The 14,281-nt window shown below is 37.0% G+C and overlaps 1 protein-coding gene across 4 annotated transcripts in view; it reads right to left on the reverse strand.

Annotated features, from left to right (window-relative positions):
• The window catches only part of LOC126458284 (probable multidrug resistance-associated protein lethal(2)03659), a 268,997-nt gene that overhangs the window by 57,559 nt on the left and 197,157 nt on the right, over nucleotides 1–14,281 (reverse strand). For all 4 annotated transcript variants that reach the window (XM_050095219.1, XM_050095218.1, XM_050095217.1 and 1 more), the window contains 4 exons: nucleotides 7,795–7,951; nucleotides 7,253–7,391; nucleotides 7,043–7,153; nucleotides 6,729–6,965 (listed from right to left, as the gene is read on the reverse strand). In XM_050095219.1, coding sequence (XP_049951176.1) covers nucleotides 6,729–6,965; nucleotides 7,043–7,153; nucleotides 7,253–7,391; nucleotides 7,795–7,951 — 644 coding nt within the window. The remainder of the gene's footprint in view (nucleotides 1–6,728; nucleotides 6,966–7,042; nucleotides 7,154–7,252; nucleotides 7,392–7,794; nucleotides 7,952–14,281) is intronic.

Raw genomic sequence — 14,281 nt, forward strand, 5'->3', positions numbered from 1 at the left:
CACTTATAGCTTTCAGCGATTAAGGCCTTTGTCAGCAGTGGTCACACACACACACACACACACACACACACACACACACACACACACACACACACACGCGTCTGTAGTCTCAGAAAACTGAAACCACAGTGTGATTTCAGTTCTCTGAGATTGCAGACGTGTGTGCAAGTTGTGTGTACACGTGCCCGCGCGCCATTCTAGACAGACAGTTTATAAAACCATCGAGAACATAGAGTTTGCCACAACAGCTGGAGACAAGAAGAACCGCATACCAGTTAAGAGTGTTGCTGCTACTGCACTTGCCGACAGACCTTGTGTTTTCTGTGGTTGTAGACTTAATTTTAGTATTGACATTAACGACACATTTTCTCACGGTAATGGTTGGCTCACTGTAGCCATTGTACGTGGAGGTACGGGAGTTCCCAATGTACCTTGACTTGGAAGTTTTGTTGATAACGACATTATTGCCTATCGCACCTACCATGTGGCAGAACTTGCAAACAAAGCCTTTGGTAAATCTGCTTATATGTCACCATCTGCATTGTCTTTGTATACTCTTAATAAGAGAAAAATAAAGTATCTGTAAATGAGTCTGTATTCATTTGTGTGTGTGTGTGTGTGTGTGTGTGTGTGTGTGTGTGTTCTGCTGACAAAGGCCTTAATGGCCAAAAGCTATAAATGTGTGAATCTTTTTGCTATGCCTATCGCGACTCAACTATGTATTAGTTCTTCAGGGAAGAAACTCTCACATGGCACGCCTCCTGGTGATTCAAATTTTTGCGTTAACAAGGACACTGTTTGTAGTGGATTTGTTGTTGTTGTTGTTGTTGTTGTTGTTGTGCTCATCTTATCTGCTTTGATAAAAGAAGTGGCAAAATGTAAACTACGTGATGGTGTAGGCTGTCTGGAAATAACTAAACAACAAAGTAGCAGGAAAGGTTTAGCATCAAAATTAGTTTTTCTGTGTAGATCCTGCAACAAATCTACCTCGAAAATGACTTCGAACATTGTGCATAATTCATATGATGTGAATTTGAAGATAGTGTATGGAATGCATGCAATAGGAAAAATGGTTGCTCTAACGTTTTGTGGTTTGATGGACCTTTCTTCTCCGCCCAGTAGGTTCATCAACTAAATAAAAATACTTTGTGTCTAAAGCATCTATGAAACATGCAGTAGAAGAAACTAAGTATTAGTGGAACCAGGGATGCACTTTATGGGACATGGCAACGTCGAGGACATCGTTCCTTGAATGGTTTTTTTAAGTGCTATTTCTCTAGAAAATGGGAACATAGTCTATGTTTATCTAAGTACTGCCACACTTTCCATGGTAACACTGAAAGACATATTGAACGTAAGTGTTCTATGAATTATGATGGTTACAGTGGAGGTATGAAGTGTGATGGAGCTCTAAAAATATTTCAGCGTTCAGTGCCTGTTTAGGACATTAGATATATGAAGTACCTACGTGATGGGGACTCAAAGCTTTCAATAAAATTAAGGAGTTCAATGTTAATGGTGATACCTTGGTAACAAGATTGGAGTGTTGTGGACATGTGCGAAAGAGGATTGGTGCTAGATTGAGGAAGCTATGAAGAGAAATTGAAGGAAAGTTGCTATCTGATGGAAAATCTCTGTCTGGCCCAGGCAGACCGACAAACTGAAATAGACCACCTTCTGAGTTATTATGGACTGGCCATTAGATGAACTGCAGCTCTGAATGATGTTACAGCAATGAGAAAAGCTGTATGGGCCACCTACTTTCGCAAGTTGTCCACAGATGACCACGCTGTTCACAGACTTTGCCCTAAAGGAGCAGATTCTTGGTGTGGTTACCAAAAAGCAAAAGAAAGTGGTCAAATATACCATGATAAGCATTCTCTTCCTGAGCCTGTTATGAATAAAATAAAACCAATCTTTAGACACCTGAGTGACTGTTTTGCTTAGTAAATGTCTTCATGGGGGGGGGGGGGGGGGGGGGGCAATCAGAACACAAATGAAATTTTCAACCATTGCATATGGGAAATATTACCTAAGAATGTTTTTTGTAGGACTAAATACATTAAAAGTTTAGTGTAATAGATGCAGTGATAGGTTTGAATGATGGAGTGATAGGAAGGTTGGAAGTCCTGAGTAATTTAGGCTTAAAATGTGGCTCTAATATGGAAAATCAATTGCTTGTGTGTGTGACAGACAATGGGTGCATGAAACAAAGATTTGCTCTTAAAGTTACCATACAAGCAAGAAGTACTAAAAGGAATGCCAAGAGAAAGCTTTAAGATGAAGAAATTCTGCAGAATGAAGACAATGCTTCAGGGATGTTTTGAGGCCTTGTTCAATTGAACTCCTATCTTCATTCGCAATTTCCCCATAAGTTGTACTTTTCAGAATTCAGGTACAAATATTTCCTGAAGTTTATAAAGCATAGCTCTAATTTTTTTTCTGTGGCTTTCAACAGTCTATACTTATTAGATCAAAGCTTTATTGCAGAATCAACTAAATTACAGAAAAATAACATTTTTACTAGGAAAAAAATTTTAAAAATTAAAATGTAAGATTTGATATTTTTTATCCTTGCATTATACGTAACAGGTGGAATTAAATAGGTCTAGTACCTCAGCCACCATGTCATGCATATCTGGTAAAAATTTGGTCTCCTTCAAATGTGTAACATTGTTTAAATGGTACCTCAATTTGAGGAAGCATTTTGGAAAAATAATTGCACCAGTTTATTTGTATTTTTTTATAACCCTAAGTAGGTTCAAAAATATTCAAAATACTTCTAAATTGTTTAGAAAGTGTGCTGCACTACCTGATACCAATAAACAACCTGTAAAACATATATAAACAGTGCTTGAAAGACATAGGTGTTGATTTTTACATCATATTGAGCTGAAGAAGTACCCAGTATCCTTAACACTCTTCTACTGCAAGGTTTAGGCTGAATTATTTGCTTAAATGATGGAATTAACAAATATTGTTATGCAAACAATACTTTTGAGGAAACTTAATTACTTTGGAATTAAGGGCTGGCTTTGCTAACAAGTATTCAAATAGAGATAAATAGATACTTTAAGAATGCTATTGTTTCATCTCCCAAATGTTTATGATTAGTTCAGAATTGATATTTATTTATGTGTCAACAATAGAATTTAAGTTATGAAACAATTACTGATTCTTGCCCTCTAACGAAAGTACTAACTAGGAATAGTCAAATTAAATTAGAAAAATCAATTACATACCTAAAACTGCACAAAGGGCCAATCTTTCTTTTATGAAAAAACAGATTATATTCACGTACGTTAATGGTAGTTAGTTAAACATGAAAAAAATCAATTTAAGATGACAAAACAAGAGGCGAATTAAAATTATCCCAGCTCATCACAACTACTCACAGTAAGGTACGATTGGAACAAAAGGGGTTGGTGTCAGCTGCTGATCCTAAACAGCCAACGAGACATCAGCAGGCAGACGTTAGGGAAGAACAGTCATACTGTTAACAGTTACATAGTTAACTCCTTTGCATTTTTCACAGCTTATGTATGATATTTGTATATACAGAACAATTATGGAAAAATATGTAAAATAAGGAAAGATGACTGTTTACCCATAGAGAGAGATTCTCCTACAACTTGAGAAAAGAAAAAAAATTGATTGTGAAAGCTAGCAAAGCAAAGTCCTGTACCTTTCGTTTCTGCACCTGTGGATGACATGGTGCTTCTGCCTTTTGATGAGTCATCTCTTTTGTTCCTAAATAATTCATTATTCTCAACTTTAACATTGTTTTTGGGTGTACATATTGATGAGGACTAACTAGGAAAAATCACATTTTCGAATAGCTAAAACAACTTAGTTCAGTCACACTTGCACCTAAAATCGATGCAGATACTGGAGGGGAATAATGGTCTGAGTTAACTCATCTGTAAGAAAGTAAGTTTGCTTTGTTCAAAAATTTACTTTAAGAGTAAAATGTGATGCTCCCGATTTATCTTTTAGACACCTGTTTAAAGAGATAGGAATTATGGTTACTCTTTCACAGTATATTTATTTCCCCATGAAATTTGTTGCAAATGATCCAATGCAATTTAAAAGGAGCAATTGTGTTCCCCCAAGCACTCTTTGCAATGCATTACAAAAATGTGGCAAACAATAAAATACAGACTAATATGACTCTAGTATAAAATGCACTACTACAATATGAGTGATGAGCACTACGACACTGTCAATATTTGATGTTAGTAGACAATACCACTGTTTCCATATTTGCTCTGCTCTGTCTTTGGCTATCAGAATTTTAGTATTCCACACTCAGTACAATTACTTTATCACTAATGTCACTGATATTTTTGAAAATGTTGCAGCTGATTTCCACACTGGTATATCATGAGCATGCACCACAAGCTGTCTACACTAGTGCAATGTTTTATAGTGGGTGTCCTTGTTTCAGATAATTCGTTAATTATTTCACCACAATTTATATTAGGGTAGAGGGAGGGAAGTTCGCCATATTTGCCTTTCTATTGCAACAGATTCGTTAGCACTCACTAACATCTGTTGGCAATCCTGAGAAAAACCAATTCAAAGCATGCCCATTCTATGTTGCCATCTGGTTGTAGCACAGAAAATTACATATTGTTCTCACAATCAGTAGTGGAACACATTTCGTGAGAAGGCTGGCACTTAGACAGGGGATATTTTTTTCCATCTCCACCATTTGAGATCCGTTTTCACTACTGTAAGTATAAATAAATTACTATTTTGACTGCTAAAGTGTATAAATATGTGCTGCAAGTGAAACGACGAAGAACTGGTTTTAAATTACTTAACAATGCTGTGATATATTATTGTATGATAAAGCGTGCTTCTGGAGGGAATTTCGCCATTAGTGTGGTGAGTTTCCCTCCCGTTCTCATCTGACGCCATACATCGACATTTATTAGACTAGACTTGTGAACAATAAAAAGAGATTATTGTAGAAGAGCTACCTTACATAATATTTTGAGAATTTTTCCTTTAATTGGCCACTTAATGTTAATATTCATCGATTTTAATGTTGGCAATAATTTTGGGGGAAATTAGAAGTTCATCCACATTTCATATTCTGTTACCTTGTTTAAAATTAGTTAAATGGTTAGGCTATAAGGGTCTGCACGGTAAATGGAAAGAAGAGGATTTAAAAAGTGCTGTTACAGCTGTCTGCAATGGACAATCTGTGTACATTGCCACTGAATTGTATGGGATTCCGAAGAAAACTCTTGAAGGCCATGTAAAATGTGCTGGTAGCAGATCACCAAGAAAGATGTTCGGCAGGCTACCAACTCTTTCAGTGGATCAAGAAAATGAAATTACTACCCGCATCATCAGTCTCCTGCCTGTAGGATATGGGATTACAAAAGAAAAACTACAGACGATGGTATTTGAATATTGTGTAAAGATAAATAGCCTGAACATGTTTATAAATGACCGTGCAGGGAAATTTTGGTTTCAAGGATTTCATGCACGGCACCCTGAAATAGTTTTCAGAAAAGGAGAAAGTTTGAGTTCCGGAATATTGATGCGTTTTAACGCTGAGTATCCCAGTATTATAATCTTCTGGTTAAAGTTTATGATGCCATGAATCTTTCATCTACCCCACAGCTGATCTACAACATGGATGAAACATGATTGCAACTCACTCTTAATCCCCAGGAGAAAATTTTAGCTTTGGAAGGTTCAAAGCGTGTTCACGTGGCAACACATAGGGAAAAGGGAGAAACTGATAGTCTTTACTTGTGTCAATGACACTGGAACAAATTTCCATGACATTGCCCTCAAGGTCATTTACCTTTTATAGCCCCTCTATCTACTCCTTCCACCTTTCAACTTTCTCCTCTTTGCTTATTACTGGAGTTTCATCTTAGCTGTTTATATTTGTACAGTTGATTTTCCTTTTTCCAGCCATTACTAACTTTCGTATATGCGGCACCTACCTTTTTTCTAGTTATACAAGCTTCTAAATCCTTCCATTCCTGGTTAGCCATTTTGCAGTTCCTTCAATTTTATTTTTGAGTCATTTGTATTCCACTTTGCCTGCTTCATTTGCTGAATTTTTGTGTTTTGTTCTTTCATCAATAAAACTATTTCCTGTGACATCCAAGGAATTCTACTAGATCCTATTTGATTCTGTTGTCTTTATCACTTCATCCCCCCCTCAGGTACAAAATGTACTCTTATTTCAGCTTTTAATCTGTTACTAAATCTCTTTTATTGCCCCCAAGAAAGTCAGAACGTAACTGAACAATGTATTTAGGTACCAAAGTACATATGCAGAACATGCTGCACAATCAAAACCATTACCAAGAACTGAAGTTTTCATGATCGTATTATATCCACCATAGACATAAAATTCACTACCTTTAACAATGCAGTAATCTAAATTTGACAAATTTTTTAGTCTGATAATGTTATACATATTTCTGATGTCCCCTCCCCCTCACCCCCACTCAAACTCTCCCTCCCCCTTCTTCTATCTCCCCACTTCTAAAACACAGTCCATCAAGAGCCACTTCAAACAAGGTGATGACCACCATCTGCATGATGTTCAAATTGCTATGTGAATGGAGAAAGTCAGTTTTAACTCATTCCATGTGCACTTACAGAACATAACAATGAAGTAAATTTAACATGCTAATGGGATACAGTAAAAATTTACAGAAACACACAAGAACTATTATGCCTTGCTTACTAACCTTCCCTGCACCCACAGGCCCAATAACAGCAAGCAGCTTTCCTGGGACAACTTCTAGAGACACATTCTTCAAAGTATTGTCTGGTGCATCGTCCTGCCATTTTGCAGTTGCATCTTCTAATTTAACAACTGGATTTTCTTTCTGAATTTGTTCCTTTTCATCCTTCAGAAGGATAATGCCATTTTCATGAACAGCACCCATGTTCACAGTCTTTATTTCCTCATATCTGAGGAATTTCTGTGGATATATCAGTTAGTTTATTAAACATTTATGTATGAAGAGTGTATGTCAGTCTACACACTTAAGAACATTACCTCAATACGTCTGCCAGAAATCAGACCCTCAGCTACAGCAGTGATTGCTTTAGGGAAAGATTCACTCATCGTATGTTTCATGAGGTTGTAATATGCTGCTACAACAAAAACCTAGAAACAATAACAAAAATTTCACACAGTAGGATAAGAATTCTTATTAACTATATCTTTAATCAAAAAGTTTGATAAATACTGGAGAAATTCTCTAACCTTTTCCGCTGTCACATCTTCTCCCATCATTACATATATTACAATGCTCACAAATGTAGATAGTCTAGTAATAAAAACACCCATTGAGAATGTAATAGCTCGAATGTACTGCATAGATTTTATAGCATTCATTTCTTTCCTATGGAGAAAGAATAAAGCAATTATGAAACACAGTCAGAACACTTCGAAAATATTTCAGAAGTTTCTTCAACAAATGGTTTATATGTATTAACTAACAATGCCAGTACTAAAAATCATACACAGAGTAAACTAGCTGAACAGAAACAAGACAATGGACAACAGTAGGAAGATGTGCTCACATAATAAAGGAAGGAACAAAAATTGCAGCTACGGTACTTTTGCAGAAAAGAAAATTCAGTTTGTAAAACTGCTAATGTATGGGGAAAAAAAAGGAAATATGAGGAGAAAGGAGCATCGAAGCATCATATACAACTCCCCAAATTTCTCTGTGCATTTCTGAATACAACCATGATCACACATTTTTTAAAATGTGAAATAATCACACTGATTAAGATACACACCTGCGTGCAGCAGCAACTAAATTTGTGAAAGACTTTTCCCATGCATACATCTTGATAACCTGAATTCCAGAAATTATCTCATTCATGATGCGGACTCTATCATCTGTGCGAAGAGCTGTTTTGTATCGAAATTTTGATGTCAATCTTCCAAGATACCCTGCAAAAACATGGAGTCTCAGTAGCTTACTGAAGCAATAACACTATTACAAGTGAAAAATAAACAACACAACTAGTAAGGAATGTAAAAACCAGACTTTAAAAGCTAACACGATTCCCCTTGCTCCTATTGTACTGCAGCATCACCTTTCTGCAGACAGCCAATAAGAATGTAATTCATTTAGTAAAGTATGGTAGTGCCTCATTCAATCACAGAAAAGGTAAGGAGCAGATACTAAACGTTTATGAGTGTCGGCAATATTTAGGTGAGATGAAAACAACAAACACAGCAGCCACATTAAAGCATTACAAAATGCTTTAAAGAAAAGAAAAAATGCACATGTAGTTTTCCCCTGTTGCAATAATTTTTCAACAAAAGTACATGTCAATGACTGTCCTCTACAAATGACTAACTGTACACCTGCTTCAATACATAGCTTGCCTGGAACTGGAGAGCTACTCCCATGTCTTAAGTCAGTAAGAGGCTCACTAGCTCATTGGTACAGTGCCAGATTATGGATCCTAATGTCCAGAGGTTGAGTACGAGTCAGTCCTAGTATTTCTGTTCTGTAACTTAACTTTTTCTTCTGGCAAAAAGAATGTAAAAAATGCCAAGTAGCACCATGGTTCAGAGTTCAAATTAAGCTCTAGGGTCCCCTATAATTGACTGGGTGAGTCAGCTGAGAGGTCAGAGGAAGGCAAGGGATACCACCTCCACTAAGACCATACGCAAAGTATGCACTGTGGTGTTCGAACCAACCTTCGTCGTGTTGGTAGCTTTACAGAAGAGTAAGGGAGTGTGTGTGTGAAGAGGCATGATCATTGTTAAGAGATCTAAACCTACATACCCAGAAGAAACACTCGGGAAAAACTGGAAGCTCTTCATAGTCAGTAAGTGGAAACAAAAACTGTTACATTCCTAATGCAATTGGTCTTTTTTTTTTAGAAGATGGCCAAATACCAACATCTGAGTAACTACCAGATATTTTTAGCCCATTATCAGTGTGGCCATTCAATACAGCAGGGAACATAGGTATAATATTTAAGAACACCACAACGGTCTTTAAAACATGTTCAAGGCATTATAAGCACCACAAATTCATTTTATTGGAAAAAAAAGGAAAGGTTATCACTGCATATCATATTTTACAGACCATAACACACTACCGACTATACGACGCACCTTAATTTTTTAGCATTTTTTTAAAAAAGTAACATTTTTATCATCAGACTGCAAAGTCAGCTTCAAAAATTCTAGTTTATAAAACCGAACTGACATTCGAAGTCCCTGAAAACTGTCATCTGAAATTTTCTTTTCTTCTCCACTGACATGTTTGTTTGTAGGTCATTTTAAACCTGCCTTTAGTGTGAATTCGTGTTGGGAGTCCTCCATCATCTGCTTGTTACAGTCCTTCCTCATGTAGACCTTAAATGGTTTATTTGCCAAGACATCAAGAGGCTGCAATTGTGAATTAAGTCCTCCCAAAATAACTTCAAGCTCGCTATTTCCCTGTATCAATCTCTCTTTCACAGAATTTTTAACGACTGCTGAACTGATCTAGCACAAGAAGAGAACTCTTCTTCAATAAAGCACCTTTCCTTCTCTCCCATACCATTAATCTGTAACTTCATACCAGCCTCATCCACCCAAGCCTTACATACACCACCACCACCACCACCACCACCACCACCACCACCACCACCACCACCACCACCACCACCACCACCACCACCACCAGGCAGTATTTTACACAGTTTTGGGATTGTTTTTCTTTTGAAAATGATCACTGGATTACTGCTAGTACTGTCAGCACAAAATGAAAGGAAAACAGTGTATCATCCACTTTTTTTATAGTTACAGTTTTAGTACTTTTCATGGCAACAGTTCTGTTACTCAGCACATCAAATGTCAGGAGTTTTGTACATATTCACTATTTAGCTTAGTTCCACAAAGGTTTTCTTAGGGTACACTGCAGTTATATCTTATGAGCATGTATTTGAATATTTCTTGTATTAATTCCAATGCTACTTCGACAGTGTCCTTGAATCCATTTCGATATGTCATCGCCTAGCTTTGGCTATTTTGCACACAGTTCTCGATTTGCACATTTACATAGTCTTCCTTGTTGGTGGAGGGCCAAAATGCCACTCAGCTGCTCTGTTCCCAAAGTGTGCTACATATGCTATTACATTTCATTTATAGCCCACGTCATATTAATAGCTTTTTTTTTCCTTTACAGAACTAGCTACTAATAAAAATACTGCACTGTTATTGACAACACCAATCACTTTCCATTCATTCAAGTTCACTGGCACCATAGTCCGCAATGACGCAGCATTACGAGGCAGAAGAGAGGAAGTTTTAGCAAGCTTGTGAATCCCTGCAACTCTTGTTCGTTGTTGCACTGCTACTGCCAGCTGAATCCAATATTGGCAGATAGAGGTAGGTCTCCTGTGGCATCTAATATATGGTCATTTTTAAGACTGGAGGGAATTTTAAATCAAACATTGGACATTTTTATATTCAAGTATAAGACATCTGAATTTTAGAGACTTTTTTTTTAAGAAAAAAGTGCATCTTATAGTCTGGAAAACATGGTTTCTATAGTAATGTATAAAGTGGAAATTGGTTTCGAAGAGTCTGTAAATGTTGCCAACTGATTCACAATTTTTTTTTTTTTTTTTTTTTTTTTACAATATTCTAGTAAAATTCTGATGGACATAGACTGTTTTTTTAAACAACAATGAACTGGTTTCAGTTAAACCTACTATGAGACAAACTTTAGTGCTTTGCTGTGAATGCGCAGTTTTATTTTATTTCTCGCAGTTCATTTTAAGTAGAACAGCTCAAATTAATTGGGTAAATCTGATATGATGATTGGTATACTGGTATGAGAGGAACCACTCCAGCTGCTAAATGTGACAACAGTAGCTTTAATAACATCATTTCACATATTTTCCATCTCTGAACTAGTACCAATACAAGGCTTCGGACAATCCAGATTGTATAGCAGTAGTAGTAGTAGTAGTAGTAGTAGTAGTAGTAGTAGTATCATAAATCAGTAAGCCAAAGATACAATCTTCCTAATGTACAAATTTTGTGTTACGAGTTCCCAGGAAAAAAAAAAAAAAAAAAAAAAAAAAAAAAAAAAAAAAAAAAAAAAAAAAAAAAAAAAAAATTACACATTTTCAGAGTTGGTTTTAAAGAACCTATAAATTGCTATTAAAAATATAGTAAGTGTACATCCAAATTTTTATTAGAGTTTCGTGTGAAAATCTGAAATAAATTCATCAAGAATTTTTGTGAAGCTTTTCATCCACATACTATACAATCTATTACAATGTTGAGTTCCATACCTTAGAAGTGGGTGAAGTTGCAAAAAGGAGCCAACATTTTGTTTTCTGGCAGTTCTCAGGGATACCCGAAATTAGGATGCATATCCAATCATGCAGCAGATTAGAGAGAAGTCAACAGCATGCAGCCTCTAAGCAGCAATCTGCAGATTTGTGTGGGAAATGACTTAATATGCCCAATATGTTTTTGCTTAGTTTCACTTCACTTTTAATTCAAATGGAGGAGAAGTAAATGACTAGATAACGAAAAAAGCATGAGGGAACATTATGTGAGAGTAAGAAACAATGCAGCAACATAATTCAACCTTTAAATAGTAAAAGAAGTAGTACGAGGATTGAGGATTGATCAAATTTCTAATTATGACAGCACAAAAATAAAAGTATGTAATAATTTTTTGTGTGATTGTAGGAAATCTATAGTATTGGTAAACATTGAAAGCCTCACACTGTAGTACTGCTGTATGCCTTTAGAGGAGCCAGAAAAAATTCTGCAGTCTACTGATAGTAATGTATTTTCTGTCGAATGTTAACTTTCACGGTCAGAATTGTCACAGTTAACAAAATATTCTGGGCTATTATGCCATGGTCTAATGGATTTCACGTTAAAACCCAAAAATTTCATCCCCATCTTAGAAAGACATTTTCAAGGGGGTATCACAGCTCTGTTGAATGAATGTAACAAGACAGGGAGTGAATTTTACATTCAACAAAGCTACAATCCCCTTGAAAATGTCATCTGCAGATAGGACAAAAGTCAGGTTTTAAAGTAAAATCCATTCAACCATGGCGTAATAGGCTGGAATATTTTATTAATACGTTTTCTGCATTTGAAGAGGAACATGCTGCAACAATCTATGCAGAGTTCGTAGAAGTGCACAGCAACACCACACTATCAAATGACAGTTGTTAGATGGTGTTTCCAGAGTGGTCAAACAAATCTGAATTATGAACAAAAAGACAAATCATCTCTGTGAAGAAAAACATCAAAGCATCATTGTGAAAGTGAAAAATCAATTGCGGAAACAGTCACAAAAACGTACTACAGCAAACTCAAACTACCGGAGGCTCAGGACGAACCATTATAGCCCAAAGACAGCTTGAGATTGGTTGGTGTCAACATCTGCAATAGTTGTGCCACTGCTCTGGCCTTAACTTAAGCATTGCAATGAATGTCTATGGCCCTTCTCTGCATGAAGAGCTCACTTCCATGCACCACTAAGATTATATCCACCATCACAATTGAAGGTTCTCTCTCACACATTCTTGTTTCTACAGCTTCTTTAATTATACAGTCCCAGTACGTGGGAGCAGAGGGGTAAGACTTCTGTTTCATGAAACAGTATTTTATGTTCGAGAGGCTGCACTCAGCAACTGCAGATTTCATCAGCTCACGATTTTTAATATGCCATTCATGTTCTGCACAGTGATCAGAAATGGTGCGGATGGACTGGCCAATGTAATTTCTTGTGCATTCATATGGGATGTTGTAAATTCCAGGAATCCTGACGCCAAGACTATCATTTACAAGGCATACCATCTGCTTTACTCTCTTTGGAGGTCGAAAAACGGATCAGATACCTTGTCTTCCTAGGAATCTGCCTGTTTAGCTGGATGTAGCACTGCAGAAGGGAAGGAATGCAATTGGTGGCCCATCCCGTGAATGTTCAATATTTCCACTTTTCATTTTCTTGGCGAATGCCGACTCGATATCACATGACCCATTGCTGTTCCTCTGGAACACATACCAGTACTTCAGATAATTGATTTCAGAATCCAGGTGGTCTTCACCAGAAAGTTTTTGCTTTGTGTACCAGGGTATTTAATGCCACTCTCTTCTGTACTGGATGGTGGAAACTCTGGGCATTCAGATATAAATCTATGTGCAGCAGTTTGCAGTACACACACTGAGTGGCCAAGACATCCATCTGACTTTCATTGTTCCAGAACATCTAGAAACAGCATCCTTCCCTCTTTCTCTGTCTTGGCGGTGACCTGGATGCACGCTACTCATGTGTTCCTGGAAGTGCTCAAAGAGCTTCTATGCCATGCTGCCAGACCATAAACATGTCAACATTATGATAAAATGAAGATATATGAAGGGGAGCTGAATTTAATGCACATTCTTCAAAATTTTCAATAAAAAGTTGACTGTTGCTAGAGCCAATGTTTATACCTTACCATTCCATCCATCATTTCATAAAATTTGCCATTGTACAAAATGTAGATGGTTATCATAACATGTCTGAACAATTTAATCATTTCAAAGAGTTGGCCAAAACAATATTTCACTCATGCTGGATGTGATCTCACTGTATACAAAAGTTCCTGTGGAGGACACGTTAAAACTGTTGGCAGAGCATTTTCCTCTTTAAACGATAAAGTTGTTCTGACATGTTATGGCTACCACCTGCTTCTTTTATGACAGTAAATTTTATGAAATGGACAAAATGGCTATGGGTTCTCTGTTGTCTCTATCAATGGTCAATTTTTTTTTATGGAATATTTTGAGGAACATGCATTATATTTTATCGTTATGTTGACGACATGTTTATGGTCTGGCCACATGGTGTAGAAGTTCTTTATTAGTTTTAGTAACATATGGAAAGCATGTACCCAAACATCCAGGTCACTGTCAAGAAAGAGGAAAGGCTGGCACTTCTGGATGTTCTGGTACAACCGAAGTCAAATGGGCTTCTCAGGCACCCAGTGTACTGCAAACCAACAAACACTGCTTTATATCTGAATGCCCATAGTTTCCACCATCCAGTATAGAAGATACCAGCTTCAAATACCCTTGTACACAGAGCAGGCAAAGTTACACTCAAGCAGCAGATGCTTGCGGATCACTGGTGCAGCACGCTACCTGTGCTTGGCCACAAGAGGAGCTGCAAAGCCGTGCACGGAATGTGGTGTGACCCCAATGCAAATTGTCATGCACCGTTATTACGACACAGCAGAACTACTGTGTTTTCACACC

Source organism: Schistocerca serialis, chromosome 2 (assembly GCF_023864345.2).
Source record: "Schistocerca serialis cubense isolate TAMUIC-IGC-003099 chromosome 2, iqSchSeri2.2, whole genome shotgun sequence".
Classification (NCBI taxonomy): domain Eukaryota; kingdom Metazoa; phylum Arthropoda; class Insecta; order Orthoptera; family Acrididae; genus Schistocerca; species Schistocerca serialis.